The sequence below is a fragment of the Carassius carassius genome, chromosome 21, assembly GCF_963082965.1.
Source record: "Carassius carassius chromosome 21, fCarCar2.1, whole genome shotgun sequence".
NCBI lineage: Eukaryota > Metazoa > Chordata > Actinopteri > Cypriniformes > Cyprinidae > Carassius > Carassius carassius.
The window spans coordinates 16,331,667-16,352,782 of record NC_081775.1 but is presented as its reverse complement, the minus strand read 5'-3'; the positions used below and the strand labels follow the sequence as shown (position 1 = coordinate 16,352,782).

At 35.9% G+C, this 21,116-nt stretch overlaps 3 protein-coding genes across 4 annotated transcripts in view; 2 read left to right on the top strand and 1 right to left on the bottom strand.

Annotated features, from left to right (window-relative positions):
* The window catches only part of LOC132097650 (dedicator of cytokinesis protein 8-like), a 44,998-nt gene extending 40,883 nt beyond the window's left edge, over window positions 1-4,115 (bottom strand). Inside the window, exon 1 of the mRNA XM_059503506.1 lies at window positions 3,881-4,115. Coding sequence (XP_059359489.1) covers window positions 3,881-3,933 — 53 coding nt within the window. The 5' untranslated portion in view covers window positions 3,934-4,115. The remainder of the gene's footprint in view (window positions 1-3,880) is intronic.
* An 846-nt stretch (window positions 4,116-4,961) lies between these two features.
* Window positions 4,962-16,862, top strand: cbwd (COBW domain containing). Of its 2 annotated transcripts, none has more exons than XM_059503504.1 (16): window positions 4,962-5,111; window positions 5,421-5,537; window positions 5,667-5,753; window positions 6,132-6,228; window positions 7,054-7,145; window positions 8,868-8,927; window positions 9,018-9,055; window positions 11,096-11,142; window positions 11,932-12,018; window positions 13,028-13,072; window positions 13,905-13,961; window positions 14,641-14,692; window positions 15,664-15,732; window positions 15,831-15,896; window positions 16,059-16,188; window positions 16,315-16,862. In XM_059503504.1, the coding sequence occupies exons 2-16, from the start codon at window positions 5,438-5,440 to the stop codon at window positions 16,377-16,379; spliced, it is 1,092 nt and encodes a 363-aa protein (XP_059359487.1). In that variant the 5' UTR covers window positions 4,962-5,111; window positions 5,421-5,437; the 3' UTR covers window positions 16,380-16,862. The 2 variants fall into 2 exon arrangements, with proteins under 2 accessions (XP_059359487.1, XP_059359488.1); XM_059503505.1 differs by having other exon boundaries at window positions 4,978-5,062.
* A 1,957-nt stretch (window positions 16,863-18,819) lies between these two features.
* foxd5 (forkhead box D5) lies at window positions 18,820-20,019 on the top strand. Its single transcript, XM_059502777.1, has one exon. The coding sequence runs from the start codon at window positions 18,893-18,895 to the stop codon at window positions 19,832-19,834; it is 942 nt and encodes a 313-aa protein (XP_059358760.1). The 5' UTR covers window positions 18,820-18,892; the 3' UTR covers window positions 19,835-20,019.
* Window positions 20,020-21,116: the final 1,097 nt, after the last annotated feature.

The window sequence follows — 21,116 nt, the reverse complement described above, 5'->3', positions numbered from 1 at the left end:
ATTTGTGTTTTGAAGATGAACGAAGGTCTTATGGGTTTGGAACGACAGGAGGGGGAGAAATGAATGACAGAATTTTCATTTTTGGGTAAACTATCCCTTAAAAGTCACAACATTTTTTTATTTTTTATTAGGGATTAACTAATATTAAAATTGCACTCTTAAATGGTAAGCACATTAACAGTGCTCTTAAAGTCATAGTTCACACCCCCAAAAATGAAAAATGTCTCTGTGTTATTTTTGTCTGTAAAGTAGGAGTCCATGGTAACCAAAACTGTTTGGGCGAGTAAATTGGGTGAGAATTTTCATTTTTTGTTGAACTGTCTTTTTAAAGGGTTACATTTCTGCAGTAATGTATCAAAATCCTGTTATTACTAAATGATAATCTAAATCTTACAATAGGCAGAAACAATTAAATATATAAAATTGGCTTAAATATGTAAAACTGGCTTCACATAATATGTCTTTTTCTAGCACATAAACCACTATTCAAAACTTTGAGTTTGCTTTTATTAACAATGATCCCAAACTTCAGTGTACGGTAGTGTAGTGTACTACAGCAACCTAATTAGAATTAAACTTTTCATTAAATGTATTGTTTAAAAAATATATTTACAAAGAATCCAAACATTCAATAATGTCAATAACCAAAAGTGACATCTTCAAAAAAAAATTATAATAATAATTAAATGAACAAAAATAAATTTGTTCTTATTTTTCCCCATTGCAGATTGCGCATGATGACAAGTGACTGTAAAACATAAGTACTAAGTACGGCCATGAAAGCGGCAGCCACATTCCAAAGAGAGTGGACTATGATTGTTTGTCTTAGCCATCGCAGCCAAGTATGATTGTGGGTCAGGGTGCCTCACAACACGATTGTGCAAGAACACCACTCTAATTCGTAACTTCCCATGAAGGTCAACATCAGCTGAAGATAACGGAAATTAAAGAGCTATTCTTGTGATACTGTCGAGCATTTCCTTCAACTACAGCCTTTCTGCTGACTGAGGGCTTTCGTTTATAGTCTGCCACGTCTCATTTCATTCCGTTTTCACCACAATGTCCGTCCTAAAACATTAAGTGTCACTTCTCGAATAAAAATATTCCTTCACGCGCCCAGAAAAATCAAAGGATTATGAAAAAGAAGATGGAATGAAGAGCAAACAAAAACCCCAGGGCACAATTCTCCAGTACAAAACACAGCTGTGCTCAGAGCTCAGATGCATTTCATGTGTGAATGCATCCTTCATGCAAATAAATGTGTGGTCACTGAAAATGAGAAGGGACACGGAGGGTGGTGAATGAGCCAAGAGAAATCTGCAGCGTATGCGCTGACGTTTTTCCTCTTATCCAAAGCTGTCTGCACGAGACAGCATGAGTTCAGCTTGTGCAATACAGCAGCTGCAGCCACAGCAAGTATCGGCCCCCAGTGAGATGCGCTGGTCAGGCTGCACTTGCATGAAATCTGGGAATCACTCTGTGATCAAGCTGATGAGCTTTGGGCTTTTTAATGCTTGACTTTGTTTTAGAAACATACTGGCTATAATCTCTCTTTACCATCAGTTAGTCCTTCTGAATTTCCTATTGTGTCCTTACAACGAGGAAGTGAAACAGTGGCTGTTAATTGCCTAATCATAGTTACCCAAAACTAATGTGAGAACGGACACAAACCTAGAGCTCACTATAAAATAGAGATGTACTGACACAACAGACCCTTCACAGGGAGTTTGACTGACAGACGATCTGGCCAAGCATAACGCCGAATCTGCCATTTTCATCAGACAAATAAACTAGACAGGAGAGTAGTTTGCGTATTGACATCTTTGCGCAGTTGAAACAAGATACCTTCTGATGTTCATTCATGTTTATTTCATGCTATAACTAGTAAAGAGGAAGAAACGAATGGTTCACTTGCTGCTTGAACTGAGGTGCTACAGCGATCTGTCACAACACAATAAAGATCCACAAAACGGTATTTGTTGTTTGAATTTCTTAAGAAAAGACTAAATTTGAAAGTGGAGACTTTGTTTGCTACCAAGAGTAACCTGCTCTGTCTTGTCTGTTGGCACAATGTCAGTGTCCTCGTTAATACTCAATGTATTTTTCACTGCGTGAGAACATAATGTGGGGCTGTGTTTTTTTTGTTGTTTTGTGCAGCTCATTACATTTAGATTACCTTTGCCATCATCTAACACTCACAACTGATCTCTAATCTAATAATAATCTTTAGCAGCTATCAAAATGAATATCCATTTTTCATACTGTTGTGCATTATTCATAAATTCCCTGCACTTCATTAATTCACATCATCTTTAGAGTTTTTAATTTGATAAGATACAATTTAATATTATCTATTTGTACTCATTGGCCATATAATAATAATAATAAAAAAACAACAATCTCACGGGAAAACATAACTATTTTACAAGCTCTTAAATTTCATCAAAAATATCTTAAATTGTGTTTTGAAGATGAACAAAGGTCTTAGGAATTTGCCCAGACATGAGGGTGAGTAATTAATGACAATTACAATTTTGGGGTGAAATAATTATCTCTTTAATATCGACTAATATCCTATAGTATTCCAAAGTTTTCATCTCTGCAACAAACTTTTCAGAAACATTACAGCTACATTGCATATCTTTTCATGTTTTTGTAATCAGTACAAGCAAGGATATCAAATAATGTTGCTGATCGAGCACAATAACAATTGTGCTTTTACAGGATGCTGCAGAACATGTAAAGTACTGTTTTTCAGTTTTGGCAAAGCCATTAAATGCTCACTGTGGGTGATGTATATAGCTACTGAAGATGGATTAATTGTCATTTAAAAAAAAATATATAATAATCCAAAGCATAAGTACACAGATCGCACACGTCGCAGCCAGAGATTCAGTGCAGAATTGCAACATGCCATCTTGATATGGATCAAATCTGCAGCGTATTCATTACAAGCCAAAAGCCTTACTCTTCAACCACCAGATAGTGGTTAAACACATGTGACTATAACCAAACAGCTTATTAATACATAAAGACACTCGACTGCATGATTCCCACAGTCTGCTGTGGAAAAAATAGAGTGTGGCATATGACAGTTATGTTATGAATGAACCTTTGTGTGCCTGTGTGACATAAACTCACAAGACATAATACCAATCATTACCCTGTATATGAGCACTTTGTTCCCTTTGTTTTATTACCGGACTGGACTCCCTTCTTCCACTATGTCCGTATATTCATTTCCTCCCCACCTGTTGTGCGATAAAACAGGAACAATACAAACTTCCACCACAACTTTACACCTAACAGAGGTCAGTACTGACTCGTCATAACCAGAGGAGCGAAGGGGGCTTGTGGAGGAAATGATCAAATAGAAAGGAGATCCATATTTAGAATTACACGGAAATGAAAGAAAATTGCACTGAAATGCTTTGACATATTTTCAGTCATTCTTCCTTTCTTTTTGCCTGAAGGGATACATGTGGAAAGCCTCTTTTACAGCACAGATGTATTTGAATGTAGACCATCTGAAAGTTGACAGGTTGCTATTAATAGGCTACTTCAGCTTGTTTGAAAATTAGATTTCCATACTGAAAAAAAAAAAACATTAAGTGTACTGATGAATACTGTTATTTGTGCTATAACTCATTAAATAAGATGTAATATCACATACTAGCCATAATTGATAAGAAGACTCACAAGACTATCAAGTCTCATGGTGCCAGACCAAACGTGTAGCTGCCTGTTCCGGAATTCACCAAAACTCCCTGTAGATTAAACACTGACTGCGGACAGACAGACAGCTCCAAAAGTCAGCTCAGCTTCCCTGGATCTGTCAGTGCACGGGCTAGGAGGTCAAGCCAAAGGAAATGAACATTACCTGTTGATTTTGAGAGCGAATGCTCTTCGCTCTGACGCTGGCAGAGTAGCCATGCGAGTGTGATCTCAGTCCACGCAGAGCCGCGGAGAGCAGCGCGGTGCGGGGATGATCTCTGATGGCATCACAAGCCTCATCTTCGCGGTATCAGTGGCTTTGCTGGGCGGAAACTTCCGCATTTCAACTTCAACCCAAACAGAGTGGATTTAAACGAGAGAGAGAGAGAGAGAGAGAGAGAGAGAGAGAGAGAGAGAGAGAGAGAGAGAGAGAGAGAGAGAGACTAAACGATGTTGTGAAGATTAAGGGTGGGTTTACTTAAACAAATGGGTGACGGCAGATAGCAGTAAGTTACATTATAAACAAAAATACTGGTTTACGTTAGGATGTGAAAAAATAACAAGACTGTATATCTTTTATCGACAAAATATGTTTGATAAAATATGATTGAAAATTAGTTTATGTTGTTATTGTGGTATCTGGTGGATAAGCTGGTTTTTACACTTGGTCAAGTTGCTGAATGAAATGAAATCTAGTCAGAGATGTGAAGCAGGACAGCTGCGACCCCTGTCGGCCATGAACTGCAGTCAAACAATACTATTTTAGCATTATTTATTATACATTGTTACAGCATTTTTTAATGATTTATTAATATTTTCAAGTCATTTTTATACGTTATATTTTCATTTTATGAGCTGTATTTAATTAATGTTAATATTGTGCTTTTGTCTGTTTTAATTATTTTTTAATACTTCTGTTTAGTCCAAATGTACCAAAATATAAAATGTATAAAAGTAAATTATGTTTCTATAAATTAACGTTATATTTTCTATATATTAAAGAAAAATACTACGTGTTCTTAGTTATATAAAGTGCATATAAAGTGTTTGGTTAGTGAATAGTTTGCTAACAGGTGTTCTAGTCTATTTAAATCAGGGGCATACTTTTATTACTGTCACCATATTTAGCTCAATGCTTTCTTTTATTTATTTATTTCTATCTTAAGTGAAATGATAAACAGGTATAAACACCATTCACATCATGCACGTATCCTTCGTTTCATTTTTAACTAGGAACTGTAGTTCAATCCAAAGCGCAGCTCGGACCGTAATTACATACACACCAGCACATCGCTCAATTAAGTCCTGCTCTTTTATTACAAACTGGACGACAGAACTCACTCTGCAGGTTATGTTTTAAAGTAGTACTTCATCTAAGAGCTCGTATTTCGCAAAGTGTAAGTTGTGTTTTATTCGTGTTTATTCGCTTCTACTGTATTAACGCATGTCGTTTGTAGACAGTAGTAACTGCAGACTGCACTGTATTGACAGCCATTGACAGCACATGTGTGTGGCTCACATTAACAGCTCATATCTATCAAACACGGTGAAATATAATATATGTTAGATTTATGTTCGACCTCTTCTGAATGAGATGCCCTTCGCTGACTAATCTTATCACTAAAAAAAGAATATCCTGTCTCATCTTGCCATATGTATATAAACCACTCTGAATTCCTGTTTGTGTGTTTATAAACTCTCATCAGTTCAGGACATCTCAGTAATGGAGGAAGAGGATGAATGTCCAGAGTTAGTTCCCATCAAGGAGAAACAAACCGGACCCACAGTTCAGATACCAGTCACCATCATCACCGGATACTTGGGTCAGCATAGAAAAGAAAAAAACATAAAATATTTGAATAAAACAACATATGCTCTATTATGCAAAAATGCAAAAAAGTGTTGCTGTATAGCCAGTAGCTTCACTTTATTTATCTCTTTTCCAAATACAGGTGCTGGAAAGACAACACTTTTGAACTACATCTTAACAGAGCAGCATAATAAACGAATAGCTGTCATTCTTAATGAATTTGGTGAAGGTAAGTTTAAAATGAGTAAACAAATAATCATCGAGACCCCTAGTCTAGTTTTTATTCCTAGATGCCTTTGTTCTATGACAGTCCCTGAGGATTTCTCGCTGTTATGACCAGGAGAGGGCAGCAAAGCATTCCCATTTTTTCTTAATCACTGCAATATACTAGAACCTTATTGTTTATGGAATACTTGCATTTTCATTGTAATTTGGTCTCTTTAACATGCTTATCTCTTCTGATGACTCATAATTATACCATTAAAAATTTTCCCTGTTGTTTTAGTAATTTGGATCATATTCATGAACATTTTGATGTTCAGTGCAGAGGACATTGTGACACTGTGCTGCTGCTGAGAGGTTGAACCTGTGCTGTGTTGTTCTGCAGGCAGTGCTCTGGAGAAGTCTTTAGCTGTCAGTCAGGCAGGAGAGCTGTATGAGGAGTGGCTGGAGCTAAGGAACGGCTGCCTGTGCTGCTCTGTCAAGTACGGTTGTTCAGACTACTCAATAGGACACAACTATAAAGTATATGATTTTGTGTTGAAGTATGAAGAATAAATACAGTTCCATCTGGACTACAGAACTATTTTGGGACTTTTTAAGATGGCTTAAATGGAAACCCACTATTTCTGGTTGCTGGTACATTCCAGTGATTAATAACTGTTGTTCTTGTTTTATTTATTTAATTGTTTCTAATTATTGATTATTTATATGGCATTTTAAAAAAAACATAACTACTGTTACGTGATGAATAATTAACACATGCTCCACCATTCAAAAAATGTAAACGAAATTCATACTTTTATTCAGCAAGGAAACATTAAATTGATAATAATATTGAATAATAATAATCCGTTTGACAATAAGGACTTTTTAATGTTACAAAAGATTTATATTTCAAATAAATGTTGTTAACTTGTTTTTATCACAGAATCCTGAAAAAAAAAATTTAAGAAAGTATTAAGCAAAACAACACGACTTGATAATAATAGGAAATATTTCTTTAGCATTAAATCAGCATATTAAAATGATTTCTGAAGGATCATATGACACTGTACACTGGAATAATGATGCTGAAAATTCAGTTTTGGCATCACAGAAATAAATTTCAGTTTTAAAATGTATTCATAAAGCAGATCACTATTTTAAATTGTTACAATATTTCACAATGTTGTTGTTTTCTATATTTTTGATCAAGTAAATGCAGACTTAAGATGAGCATAAGATACTTCTTGCCAGTCCCAAACTAGTGTGTACTTGCGCATATTGAATTATGTCAAATAATACATTGTCACCCATTGCTTTTACAGAGACAATGGTTTAAAAGCTATTGAAAATCTAATGGAGAAGAAAGGAAAGTTTGACTACATCCTTCTAGAGACGACTGGATTGGCAGATCCAGGTACTGCATTTCATCTACAGCAACAGATACTTTTTGGTAACCTGACAAATCTATTATCATTGGCCATCTTTCTCAAATGCTGTGATCTGAGAGGTCTAAAAACATGTACACCCATGTTTACACAGAGTCTTAGAGTAGGCTATGTTTATTGGCTTGGATTGAATTGTGAAGCATTCCTTACTGGTAGCTGTCCACCTTGCTTAAGTCTGCATTTGCATTTAGCTGTTGAAGGAATAGTTCACAGAAAAGATTTGAAGAGAATTTACTCAATCTTGGGCCATCCTAGATGTTGAAGCGTTTGATGCTTCATTATAATACACTTGTGTAGCATTGCATTTCTTGCTCTCCAGTGTATTCTCTGCAGTGAATGGGTGCCGCCCTTTAGAATATGAGTCCAAACAGCTGATAAAACATCACGATCAACACAATTCCATTCCATCGGTTAACATCCTGTGAATCGAAAAGCTGTCTGTTTTTAAGAGTCCTCTATCCATAATATTGCTTCGTCCAGTGAAAAGTCTCGTCTGAAATGGGAGAGAAATATGCGCAGATCAAGCAACATTTATGAGCGAAAACATTCCAAACCAGTTTTGATATTTTGGCCACAAGCAATGGTTTAAAGCTAAAGGTTTTGATTCCCAAGGCATTCATTAGTGGACTGGAGTCATGATAATTCAAAATTTCTCCAAATCTGTTCCACTGAAGAAACAAACTTTTGTTCACACAGAGCTCGTTCCGGGACTGAACCCGGCAATGTTACTATGTCCCCAAATCAGTCCCGGGACGTGTTTGCTTTTCACACAGAAGGCGACCCGGCAATGTTCTGGCAATTTGCCGGGTCCAACGTGCAGTGTGAAAGGGGCTTTTGTAAAGAATAATTTTTCCCCCTACATAGCAAAAAGCTATTGAGAGTGAAACCGAGATCAGTGGAAAAGCTGGAAGGGTCAGCAGCATCTCTGCAGCCAGTCTGTGTGCGTGAGTGACAGGTGTCAAGAGCCAGTGCCGTGCAGGACCCTCAGAGCTCAGACACAAGCCTCTCTTAAATGTCATTGGCTGAGACAGGCCTGTCACTCCTAAGGGCCTCAGGGGGATAAGCCCCTCCCCTTCTTCAGAAGATGCTTGTGGGCTGAATGGGTTATGTAGCTGATGTCTTGCGAGAACATTGCTTCATTACACTTCTGTCAAATATTTATCATGCTTTCTTATTCTACCCTGACAGTTTGACAAAACTCCATTATTTGAACAAGATGGCCTCAAATTGTAACACGAATCTGTGAAATAACTTTTACAAGAAAAGTTGGGAAGCATGGAAACAAACAAAATGTACCTTGTAACTGAAAAATTCTAAGCCACCCATAAAATTTAGTTATGCATTTTAAAAAGCATACCTACACCCACAACCCATTTAACCGGTTTTACCAGAGTTTTAAGACAAAAAGTGTCTAGTAACCTAATAAACACTGCAAAACCTAATAAAATGCTACAGTGAACCATAGAATATAATCAAATACATTTTTTGCCAAACCTTCCAATCATGAGTGCTGAGAAACAATTTAATTTATATTTAAATATATATATTTTTATTTCAATCGTAATTACAGTAAGTTAAGTGTTTTTCCATTAGTACATTTACAGTAAAATGAGAAATAATTATAATTATTTAGTTTTTAAATGTGTATATGTGATTTTGTACCAATGATTTATACATGTTTTCCAAACCAGGAGCTGTTGCTTCCATGTTTTGGGTTGATGCAGAATTAGGAAGTGATGTCTATCTGGACGGTAAGAACCTAAACTAATAAATGCTGCGAAAAAATGAAGTTTTGATAGTTTACTTGTTAATATAATGCGGTGTCCTCATCTCCTACATAGGTATTGTCACAGTTATAGATGCTAAATATGGGATGCAGGTAAGTTGTTGCTCCATTCTGTCAAAACCAAAGACTAAATAACTTATGGAAACCAATATAATTTTTTTTATTTAAAAAAAAATTACAAATGTAATTATAAAAAAAAAATGTAGAACAATAATTAAATATGAAATGTAAGAGATTATGAAAAATAAACACATCAACAATTCTGATAAACATAATACATTATGCAACGTTTAATAGAAAAATACATTGATATTAAAATGTTTTTAAAAACTTGTATTGTAAATCATAGAGTTGTGTGTTGGCCTAGTATTGTTTAAAGACCCACTGTTAGTTTTATATATATATATATATATAGAGAGAGAGAGAGAGAGAGATATTGAGATAGATAGATAGATAGATAGATAGAATTCTTTACATGGAAAAAACAGTAAGCAAACACAAAGTTGGGTCCATGTTATTGAAAGCATTACATTTTACTTGGTCTTTACAGAAAATAATTTTATTTTACATTAGTTTTTAAGTATTGTGTTCTACTGAAGTACCCCCTCCCCTGCTTTTCCTCTTCACACGTCAGGCTGGGAGCGGGACAGTGGTACTGACACCTGGATAATAGGCTGCAATTTAGTGGTGTCAGTCTTGGCAAGTCAGTCTTTTTATTGCAGAGGTGGCACCTCTCGGCACCGTGGCCCTCTGGGATCTGTGAGCTCCTGTTGATGTGAAGACGGGGAGGGCTTGATAGAAACTGAAGAAATAATGGATATCAAGGCAAATCACTCTAATGGGCCTGTCACCCTTTGTCCTGCTCTTGTCACCAGATATATTTATCCATACAAGAGATACTTCGGGTGGTGGGGGGTTTGACTAGCACAGACATGCCCATCAGGTGCCCTCATGTGCCTTGATCTCTGCCAGCTGGTTTGAAACTTGTGCAGACAGACGATGAGGCATGTCTCCTCCCAGTCAGCAGAGATGACAGGCAACACACACAAGAAAACAAATGGGATTGTTTTCAATAAGCAAACTGTTCAGAAGTTGTAATATCCTGGAAATTGGATTTCTTTCAGCGAGTTTGCATCTTGTAATCGCAAAGTTGTCACTTTGCTCATCTGCACTGATCTTAAAGATGTGTTTTCAGGAAGGAAGCTGGACGGAACAGAAGTGCAGAAGTATACAGAAGCTAATGAGACATGAAATGTTCTTATCATTCTATTAGATCTTATAAATGATCAAGTCCAAACTCTAAATTCTGGTTGGATGAGCCACATTCAAAGCTGCCAAAACATAGCTAATATTCACACGCCTCTGACTAAATATCAGTTGAATTCTATATCTCTTTGGCTTGATGTATTTTTTTGCAACTATAAACAGCTTACTCTTAGTCTAATAAATAATTTTTACCTATATTGTCTGAAGAATTATTTGTTCTGATAAATATTACTGCACTTTGGCAAATTGGCATAGCATATATTTTACATTGTAAAAGCAGAAAACCACTCAGTGCCACGATTAGAGGTCTAAAGCGTGAAAGTACATCAAGCTTTGTTGCTTTATTTAAAGACGTAACAAACCATTTGTGTTTGTACTTTTATGTTTAAGACGATAAATATAATAGTGATGTACCAGTTTTATTTGTCCATTGTGTTTATCATTAAAAATATGCCAATAATGATCTTTTTTTTTTTTTCTATTAAAATGAAATACCATTTACCCTAAATACATTTTAAATAAAACACTGAATTTTTTTTTTATAATTATTTTATTTAGTTTTTTTTATTGTGATAACCAATGTATTTGTGACATAAAAATTCCACACTATTTAAATTAAAATGTTTACATTTAATTAAACATAAAATACTGAAAATTTTAAATGCTAGAAGTAAATTTAGATATCACAGCATTTTATGTTATAATGTACACTGTGAAAAATTTATTAAAAAAAAAAATGTATCCAAGAACCGATATGGAGATATGCTATGCATCCCTGAAATGTAATCAAAATATTTTTTTTAAAGATTTGTCTTAATAGATGTTTTGTATGTGTTATGTAATCATTATTTCCTATGTGTCTCTTAGCATCTAACAGAAGAGAAGCCAGAGGGTCTTATCAATGAAGCTGCAAGGTATTCATTAATATAGAAATATGGTGTTAAAAGTACAAGAAACAAGGTTACAATCTTCATCATTATCAATATGTACTACAAGAATCAAAAAGGTCAAGTCGTCCAGTAACCAAGATTTTTATGAGCACGTCTTGTGTGGTCTTTTAAAATTCTATATATGACTGTTATCGCTATTAAAGATGACAGCTGGTTCTAATGTTTGTGCGCAAACATATCCGATTCCAGCCCAGCTCCTTCCACCTCACCTGCTGCGGTCGGGGTGTTTTTGTTGGGGTTTGCAGGCATGTTGAAATGCTCGCGTCAGTGTCAGTGTCAGAAGTCATAAAAACCACTTCTGCTCTCTGTTAATGTTTTCCTACCATGCAAAATGGTGGCGCCTTTTGAGTTTGCCACAAACCATGCCACCCACACACGACCCGACAACAGGCAGGGGGATGGATGAAACACAACAAAGAGTGTTTACACACTTACTCACACTCACACATTTAATTACAAAGGGAGAGTGAAACATCGAACACTGAGCAGTAAAGAAAGGTACAAAAGAGCGAGAGAATGGGATGAGTTGTTCTCGTACTGTATTGTTCTATTGATGTATTGTACGACTGTAATCACACATACTTGCGTACAGCAACTGTAGATGCACATAGAGGGGCTTTGCTTTTTATGACGAATAATCCATATGCGACCGTCTGAGGTGTCGCCAGCCTTTGTTGCATACACAGTTAGGGAAGATGGGAAGCATTTATCAGGTGAATGTGAATTGTGCTGGATTCTGCTCTCTGTTTTTAGGCAGATAGCTCTTGCTGATCTGACCATCATCAATAAAACTGATCTAGTGAATGACAGTGAGCTGGTGGCGCTCAGAGATACAGTGAGGTGAGAACCATAGACCTTTTATTCCATTGTACTCTAAAAATTGGATGTTCATTCTAAAATTAGCTTAAAAATAAAAAAAAACACATTTACAAATGATTTGTGAAATCTATTTGATTTCTTAATTATTTTGTTGTGTCTTGGCCCATAACCGGGAGTCAGTTGCATAAAAGGTTTAGACTAGTCTAGTCAGCTAATTTAAAATATTTTTATTCAGTTACATAAAAATGTAGATTATTCTAAATTGAATCCAGACTGATAACCCTTTGGTTAGATGCTAGCTGGTCAGACCAGTTCTTAAGAAAACTGCTTAGGTTTATGCAACTGGCCCCAGTACATTTCTTATTTAAGGTCTAAACTATTTTGTTTAAATAAATTAGAAATAAAACACCAAAAACTCTAATTGACAGTTTAAAATGCTTCAGTGAATGTAGACATTTCAACATTATAATGATGAACAATGGATATTCATTTGCTAAAAGTTCAATTCAAGATTATTTGTATAGGGCTTTTCACAGTACAGATCATTGCAAAGCAACTTTACAGATAATGAAGAATCTACGATATATTTAGTAGTAGCTTTTATCAGTGGTGACTGTCAGTTTATGCACATATGACAGAAATGTACAGAAAAAATCAATTAAAGATGTAATCGAAAAGAAAAAAAGTTACATTTAGTGTTAAAAATTTACTTTTAAGGAATGTTAATACCAGTAAAAGTATATTACAATATACTTGGAATCACTAGTTGTATGTTATTCAGTGGATTCTGGTGTCTGTCTCAAACATGTCAGAAATATATTGTGGTGAAGACACTAAAATTTTTATTCATTATAAATGCTGCTTGCTTGAGCATATCAATCATACTTGGGGTTAATTACTTGAACCTCTAACGCAAAGAATTAAACTTTTGCTGTGTATTATCACATAAGCAGTTTTCTTATGCTTTCTGAAAAAAACAACTTTTACAGTGGTTGGTTTTACAGTATGTGCTCTGTCCTCTTCTTTGTAGATCAATAAATGGGCTTGTGAAGATTTTGGAGACACAAAAATCCAGGTGATTTTGCAATACAAATGCAAAACATGTACTTTGTGATCTACATTACAAATTTGTTTGCATATTCTACCATATTTTTAAGCTCTTTCAAACTTGCCTTTACATAAAGCTGACCCTGCATTCAACAAATCTGTCAAGACATTTTAAAGCACTTACATATTAATCAAGACCTGCAATCTAATAAATACTCTAGCATTTAAAAGTTTGGGGTTAGTATCTTTTGTGTGTGTGTGTGAAAGAAGTCTCTTAGGCTCAGCAAGGCTGCACAGTTGATCAAAATTACAGTAATATTGTGAAATATCACTACACTACTTTTTCTTATTTTGTAATGTAATTTATTTTTGTGAAAGCAAAGCTGAATTTTCAGCACCATTACTCCAGTCTTCAGTGTCACATGATCCTTCAGAAATCATTCTAATATGCTGATTTGGTACTGAAGAAACTTTTATTATCATTTAAAACACATCTTCTGCTTAATATTTTTGTGAGAACAGAGATTTGTAGGATTCTTTGATATATAGAAAGTTCAATATGTTCAGTGAAGTGGTATTTATGTGAAATATAAATATTTCATAACATTACAAAAGACTTCAGTCACTTTTGATTAATTGAATGCATCCTTGCCTAATAAAAGTAATAATGCCTCAAAAAAATCTTACTCACCCCAAACTTTTGAACATTCGTGTGTGTTCAACCAGCTTTAGAAATTGTTTTAGGGCCTTATCATTTTTAAGACACTCTTTATCTTCTATATTCTATAAATAACATCAAAGACAGACGTATTGAGTATTTATATACACATACAAATTAAGAGTATTTTCATTCCTTTTAGGGTTGACCTGTCTCAAGTATTAGATTTACATTCATTTGATATCAACGATGGTGTAAGGTAAGTGTTTTTGAAGAATCCTTGCAAGAATTACACTACTTGCTTCTTACTGAATTATAGTAGCCATTCTGTTCTCCAGTATTTTTCCAGAGGATTTTGTGTATCCGATGAGGATCAAACACTCCCATTAGCTCATGCTAATGTCGATGCCTTCACACAAAAACAAAAAATGAAACGCCTTTTAAAGAGTAATTACAGTGAGACAGTAAATGTGAAAAGCTTAGCCCAGCTGCGGAGGATTATAGCAGTGTCTGCAGTAAAGGAACAGAAGCACTGCCACACAGAACGTCTTTCAGCCCCGACTCTGGCCCATTTGCCCCCCTGAGCACAGGCTGCTTGTCTGGGATGACCCCCCTCTGGTCTGCTGTGTGGTACTCACAGTCCGACGAATAATCCACAGAGCTACGTTTGCCCTCCCCGAGGGGTCAGAGTCTGCTCAAACGCTTTCTTCTTCTTTCTTTCTGTATTAAGCTCAATCTTACGGTTACTAAACCCCAGAGCTCCTCTGCATCACACCAGCACCAGGATTAGGGGCCGTCAGTGTAGTCAAACCCTTTGAACGGTTTTAGCTAAGACTGTACATCTGTTTGATACATTTGGGTTTGTAAGAGGATGTTGTTCGACATCAATCAATGCGCTTGTTTCACATTTAAATGTCTTGAAATCTTGCGTTCCACAGGTTAGCTGAAAAGCTGCAGCTGGTGAAAACAAGCCAACCACATCTAGACAAGGTGAAGATAACTCTTTTTATATATATTTTGAATCGATGTATTGAATGTTTTTTTTTTTTTTACTTCTGAGATAAAAAAAGGCCCAGCTTCTCTTCCCAGAAGGTTTCTCTCAGGGTTTGTTTGAACCACAAGGTTCAGTAAATGTTAAATGTTGTCAAGTTCCTTCTATCCTTGACGCAAGCTCTCCATAGGAGCTCTTATCAGTAGATGGGTCACTCTCCCGCATCCACCGCCTGTTCCACCCTCCCCCTTCAGAGCCAAGCCTCACTGCTCTTTTCATGTAAATGAGAGCCGTTTTCTCTTGTTATTCCAAAGGAAAAAAGGAAGTGTGTAACTTTTAACACAGACAAACAATGGTTTAAATATCAGTAAAGGGCCCATGTAACGCCCCAGAGAAGTACAGCAGGATGGGTGCTGAAGTAGTACAAGTGTTTAACAGCGAGGGGAAATTCATTCAAGTGTCGTACTGACACCTTTAAAGATATAAAGGTATTATTAGAAATGTTTTGTGTACAGTACAAACAGAAATGAGTAAAATCCCATGCATTAAATTGATCAAAAGTCACAGTAAAGACATTTATAATGTTACAAAAAGAATGTATATACCTCAAGGAATACTCTAAATCAACATATGAGAATGATTTATGAAGGATCATGTGATATTGAAGACTGGAATAATAGCTACTGAAAATTCAGCTTTGCATAGGAGTAATTTAGATGAAATAAATATAATCAGTTATTTTTAATAGCAATAATATTGAACATTATTCCTGATTTTATGGAATTTTGAACAAATAAGCAGGCTTGGTGAGCTTTAGAGACTTCCTTCAAAAAAATAAAAATCTTGCTTTTGAAAGCTAATGTACATTTGTAATATGACTTGACCTGTTTGGAGACATTTGAGATGCTCCCTTTATTTGTGTTCATTGACGAGTATTTAATGTTTCGGTTATGCATTTGTTTTATTTCAGAGTATGCTGACTATAACATTTGAAGTTCCTGGCAGTGTGTCAGAAGACCTATTAAATATATTCGTTCAGGTACAGATAGCTTAAGGAAGCATGTGAATAAAATATTTCTTCCCAGAACGACATCTTTACAAAATGTAAAATGTTGAAAATGTAAAAAAAAATTGTAGGATCTCCTATGGGAAAAGACATTTAAGAACAAAGCTGGCTTGCCAATGGCAGTTATCCGGTTAAAGGTGAGGATACGGTCGTCCATATACTCGTTCTCCATACTGTATGTTATGTCAGACTTCTGTGAGGTTATATTGCCTTTGTATATCAACCGTATATCCTGTACAAGCATTCTTATATTCATCCAATCTGTTCTTTGTGTAAATGATTGTTGTGTGTTGTGGCAGGGGATCCTCTCCATCCAGCAGAAAGAAAAGAAGGTGATGTTGCAGGGTGTCCATGAGCTTTATGAGCTGGATGAGACTCCAGAGTCCTGGGCAGATCAGGAGCCAAGAAGCAACCGACTCGTCTTCATTGGTAAGATCAAATATTGCAGATTTTAACATACAATACCTATAACTCTTTGTCAAATGCCAAATTGCATTTATTGCATTAAGAAAATATTTCATAAATCATTTTCCATTCACTGTCTTCTCACTTCAGGTCGGAACCTTGATGGTGAAATTCTGAAGAAAGAGTTTATTTCAGCCATGTCAAATAAAGTCTGACACCAACAATCTCCTCTCATAAGACATTTGTGAAATCACTGGAAAAAAACAGCTGTTTCTGTTTGCAACCCACGGTTTTTAAAAAGAGTTTGTACCTGGGTTGCAAATCCTGCAACAGCTTAATAGGTGCTTATCATGCTCCATAACGTTTTGAATAGAAAAAGTGTTCAAATCGGACACTTATTTCTCCTAAACTTGTAGAACTTTGTACTAAAAATCCTTTAATCATCTGTACGCCACATTTCAAACCAGTAAAACTATTAACTGAAATGTCTTAATGTCATTTATTTTACGTTTCCGTTTTCTCCAAATATGGATCTGGAAATGCATATCTATATAAAGACCTATAGTCTCTATTTTAAAAGTATATCGCTATTTAAACAATTCAGTTGGGTGATCAATTGCTAATCATTTTACATGGACCTTTCACAGTGTAAAGTGTAAAATAGCAGTAACCAGTGAAATAAATGTAGTCTTGAGTTACTCTGCTTAAATTTTGTCTTTTTTCAATGTGAGAACCATTATTATAAGCACCCACTTGACACTTTTTTTGTGACAAGGCGATAATCCATTGAGAAAATTGGATGGCAGAGTTTACTTATTCTTGAGTGTCTCTAGTGGAACATAAATTATGATAATTAAGAGCAAAAGATGTTATCAAAGTATACAGTGTGTATGTTCAGTGAAACTAATTTGGAAGTTTCTTCAAAATGCATAAATGTTCAGAAATTGCATTAATTTATCACTTCACTAATGTATGTGGTAGGCCTATCTATTATAACAACAATTCTGTATTTAGTAATACATTTTAATTGTAACAATTTTTATCATATACATACATAGTTTTAGAAACCTTTATATTCAGTACAGAACTTAAAGATGAGTTTAGGTCTTTGGATTTCTTTAAACTGACACATGAATGAGTGCTGTTTAGTTTACACAGCTTTCAAGTGCTCGTAAATTTACCTTCATCTACTTCCACGCCATCCACAGCTGAGGAAGTGGACAGACCTTGTAATTTGCAATTGAGATGACTGTAAAGAGTTTTAACACATATCCGCGCACAAGAAGGTTTGCTTTGAGGGTTGCTGCGTTCATTCATGCCCTCCAATAAAACCCGCTCCTGGCCTGTAGGCTGAAGCTGCGCCGTTTCCTTTTTGATTCTGATGTTGATAGGCTCGTTTACCGGCATTATTCTTTCAACGCGGGGAGCCGAGCCATGGCCATTTTCATGGTCACACCACCCGCGGGTATCTTGAGGTGACAAGCCAAACGAAACCCAGGGGGTATCGGTGGAAAATCAGTCTTTTAAACTGCTAGTTAGGCGTGGTGTGAAAATTCCCCATCACACGCCCCAGCTCCCACTGCGCTAACCTGCTTCTGAATTGGAGAGAAATCCTAAAAGACCATCCAAAATATAACGACTTTATTTGTATTGCAAGTGAACTGTGGCTTTTGTAGGAAAAGGTTCAGTGACGTGACGCAAATTTTTATATCTAAAACACTTTAAATGAACCAAGAAATAAACATGACTTTTTTTTAAATTGTGGTTCAACTATCAGATTAGAAAGCTTGAATTCGTTTACCATTGTATTTTATCGTCATGTATAATTAAAAATCTTCTATATTATATCGGTAATATAGACGTATATCTATATATATAATATAGATATATTATATATTCTTTTACATTAACATTATTTTACAATAACATAACATATGTTTTAAAATAAAGTCTGTTAAACTAAATCCAGAAAAACATTTTGTCATGTGATCCAAAGCTTAAAAACGAACAAGACTGCTTCAGGTCAAATAAACTAAAGAAAACGTCACAAATGACTATTTTTAAAAAGACTATCCTACATTAATTCTAAAATCTATAATGTCTGTGTTTGAAAAAAAAACCGAGCATAGTTTCTCTTTTTTACACAGCTTTTTTATTTTTATTTTTTCTAAATATGCATGAAACTTCCACGTGCGTTTAAAAATAGATTTAAAATCTTAAAGTGCATTTTAAAATAAATTGTATGAATTTAATTCTGGAATAATAAAGCTAAAAGACCTTTATTACTGAACGTTATAAAAAACGTTTTACATTTTGCTCATTTGACAAAAAATAAATACCAATATAAAAATCATATTACCAAGTTTGTCTCAGTAATGGAAAATTTATTTATCACGTTGGCGTTTAAGCTGTTCCTTAAAAAGTAATAGCATAAATTATTAAACTTGACTGCTAATAGTAGACTACACTTTTATTTCGCCATCTCCTTCGTTTGAGAGGCTGTAATTGGGTGTTTAGGTTCGCATCTCATATCCAGATTGTTTAGTTTAAGCAGGTCAAAGCCCCCCACACCTGTCTGACTGTCCTGAACCCCTGCGGTGTCACTCCACCCCTATTGGCCGAATGTGTGTGGCCTCTCATAAATAGCCCTAATTTCCTTGAGTCCTGCAAACCGGCCACAAGCTTCACCAGCCAGAAGCCGCATCCAGCACATTTGGGGTCTTCAACCATGACCCTTTACCATGATTACGAAGAAGTGCAGCGCACCCCTGTCTCTTCTGAAGACGATGAAATAGACATCGTCGGAGGAGACCACAGCGATAGCGACAGAGAGTATTTCCTCGTGCCTTGCAGAGACCCCACGGAGGCGGATCACTCAGGGTCCGAGTCCTCAGGAGAGAGCGAGAGCAGCTTCTCCGCCGCGACCGCCCCAAAGCAGACCTCCGCCGTCAAACCTCCCTATTCCTACATCGCCCTGATAACCATGGCGATCCTCCAGAGCCCGATGAAGAAGCTGACCCTCAGCGGCATCTGCGACTTCATCAGCAACAAGTTCCCCTACTACAAGGAGAAATTCCCCGCGTGGCAGAACTCCATCAGACACAACTTGTCACTCAACGACTGCTTCATCAAGATCCCACGAGAGCCTGGAAACCCGGGGAAAGGCAACTACTGGTCCCTGGACCCTGCATCTGAGGACATGTTTGACAACGGCAGCTTTCTGCGCAGAAGGAAAAGATTTAAGAGGAACCAACCCGAGTTCACCAAAGACAACCTGGTGCTTTTCCACCCAACGTTAAGTTATCGAGCATACGGGCGACCTTACTGCGTCTCTGGGCCGGTTCCAGCCCAGGCTAATCCTATTGGATATTTGCCAGTGCCGGATGGCATCATGGTGCCACCTCCATATTTCCAATATCAGACTCTGAACATTAAGGTCCACGAAGCTCCTGAAATCCAGCAAAGGCCCGAGCACAAGACCCAGAAGTGTTCGTTCAGCATCGACAGCATTATGGCCAGGTCAACGGCGTCGACTCATCATCTCACACCTGACTATAGTTCTGTATTTCCCAGACCGACATCAAGTGTGTTAGCAGTGCCAGCTAGGACTGCTCTGCTGAAGACTATACCTTTCACAGAAACTCTGCGGATGGTGTATCCTCACTGTTGAACTGTGTCTGGAAATTCACCAATTCATGTTAAATAGTCTTGTAACATAAGATTTGTCTGTCATTGCTCTTATATGGTAGTTTTAATGTAAATAAATAAATAGTAATATATTTGCTAGTCTAAAATCCTGGAAAGTTGGATGTATTAAAATGCCTGTTTAAATAAACAATTATCGTCAAACCTCAATTGACCCATACGTGTTATTCCTGCTCATTTTTAGCAATTATTATATCGTATTTTTTTTTTCTATAAATTGCTAAGGCTATCTTAACGAAAAAAGTGCGTTTGCGCATTCATTTTTCAAAAAGAATAGAAAAGAAAGAGACTGGTTATTTTAAGATCGCTTTAATTTTATAAGCTGGAATGTTGAGCAAAGTAGCCTATATATATATATATATATTATTTTTATGTATTTTTTACTTTAAAGTAGGCTACTTGTATAAAAAGAGGTAGGGCACTTTTAATTGACTTTAGATTGCATTCTCGCCCTCTCACTAAAAAGTTTTAAAGTTAAAGCCCTTTACCAAATGTTAAAATATTACATATCTGTTTTATATTGCGCGTTTAATACAACGTTTCAAAACTAGAATGCTGGTAACAGCGTGTTGCATGCAGAATAGATTCCCACCATCACTGCATGCAAGACATTTTCTATTCTTTTATGTCCACTAGATGGAGACTGAAGCTCGTGAAATCAGTCGCACTCGATGCATTACGCACGTGCTTGCTTGGTAAATTTGACTGATTTACTTGACTTCAGTTTAAGTCAAATAATCCATCTACGGCGAAAACAAATATGGTTTAATTGTTACACTTTTCACTCCATATATATACATATATATATATTTTTTTTTTTTGAGGATAGGTTATTTTTGAAAGTGATTGTGGATAGGCTACATCATGTATCATGTAAAAATCATGTAAAAAGTAATAGCTACAGCCATAGACATCAAACCATTGGCCATCAAAAAGATGAAGACTACTTAAATTAAAAAAAGTATGTAACCTTGCCTCTACCAGACATTTATGAAAAATTTATTTGTCCTTAGAAGACAGTTCAACCTTTCAGTTAAAATCTAATAACACAGCTGACTGTTGTTTGAAGTGATATCTGTGGTTTTATTGTGTTCACTTGTTTACTCAAGAGTTTACAAAATATGATACAGAGTTTAGTTTAAATAACATAATTCACAAAACCATTGTAATATAAACTGGTTTTGAATTAGAAGACTGAAACCCACATAAATCCACTTCTACAGAACACGTGTTTAACTTGACTTTTG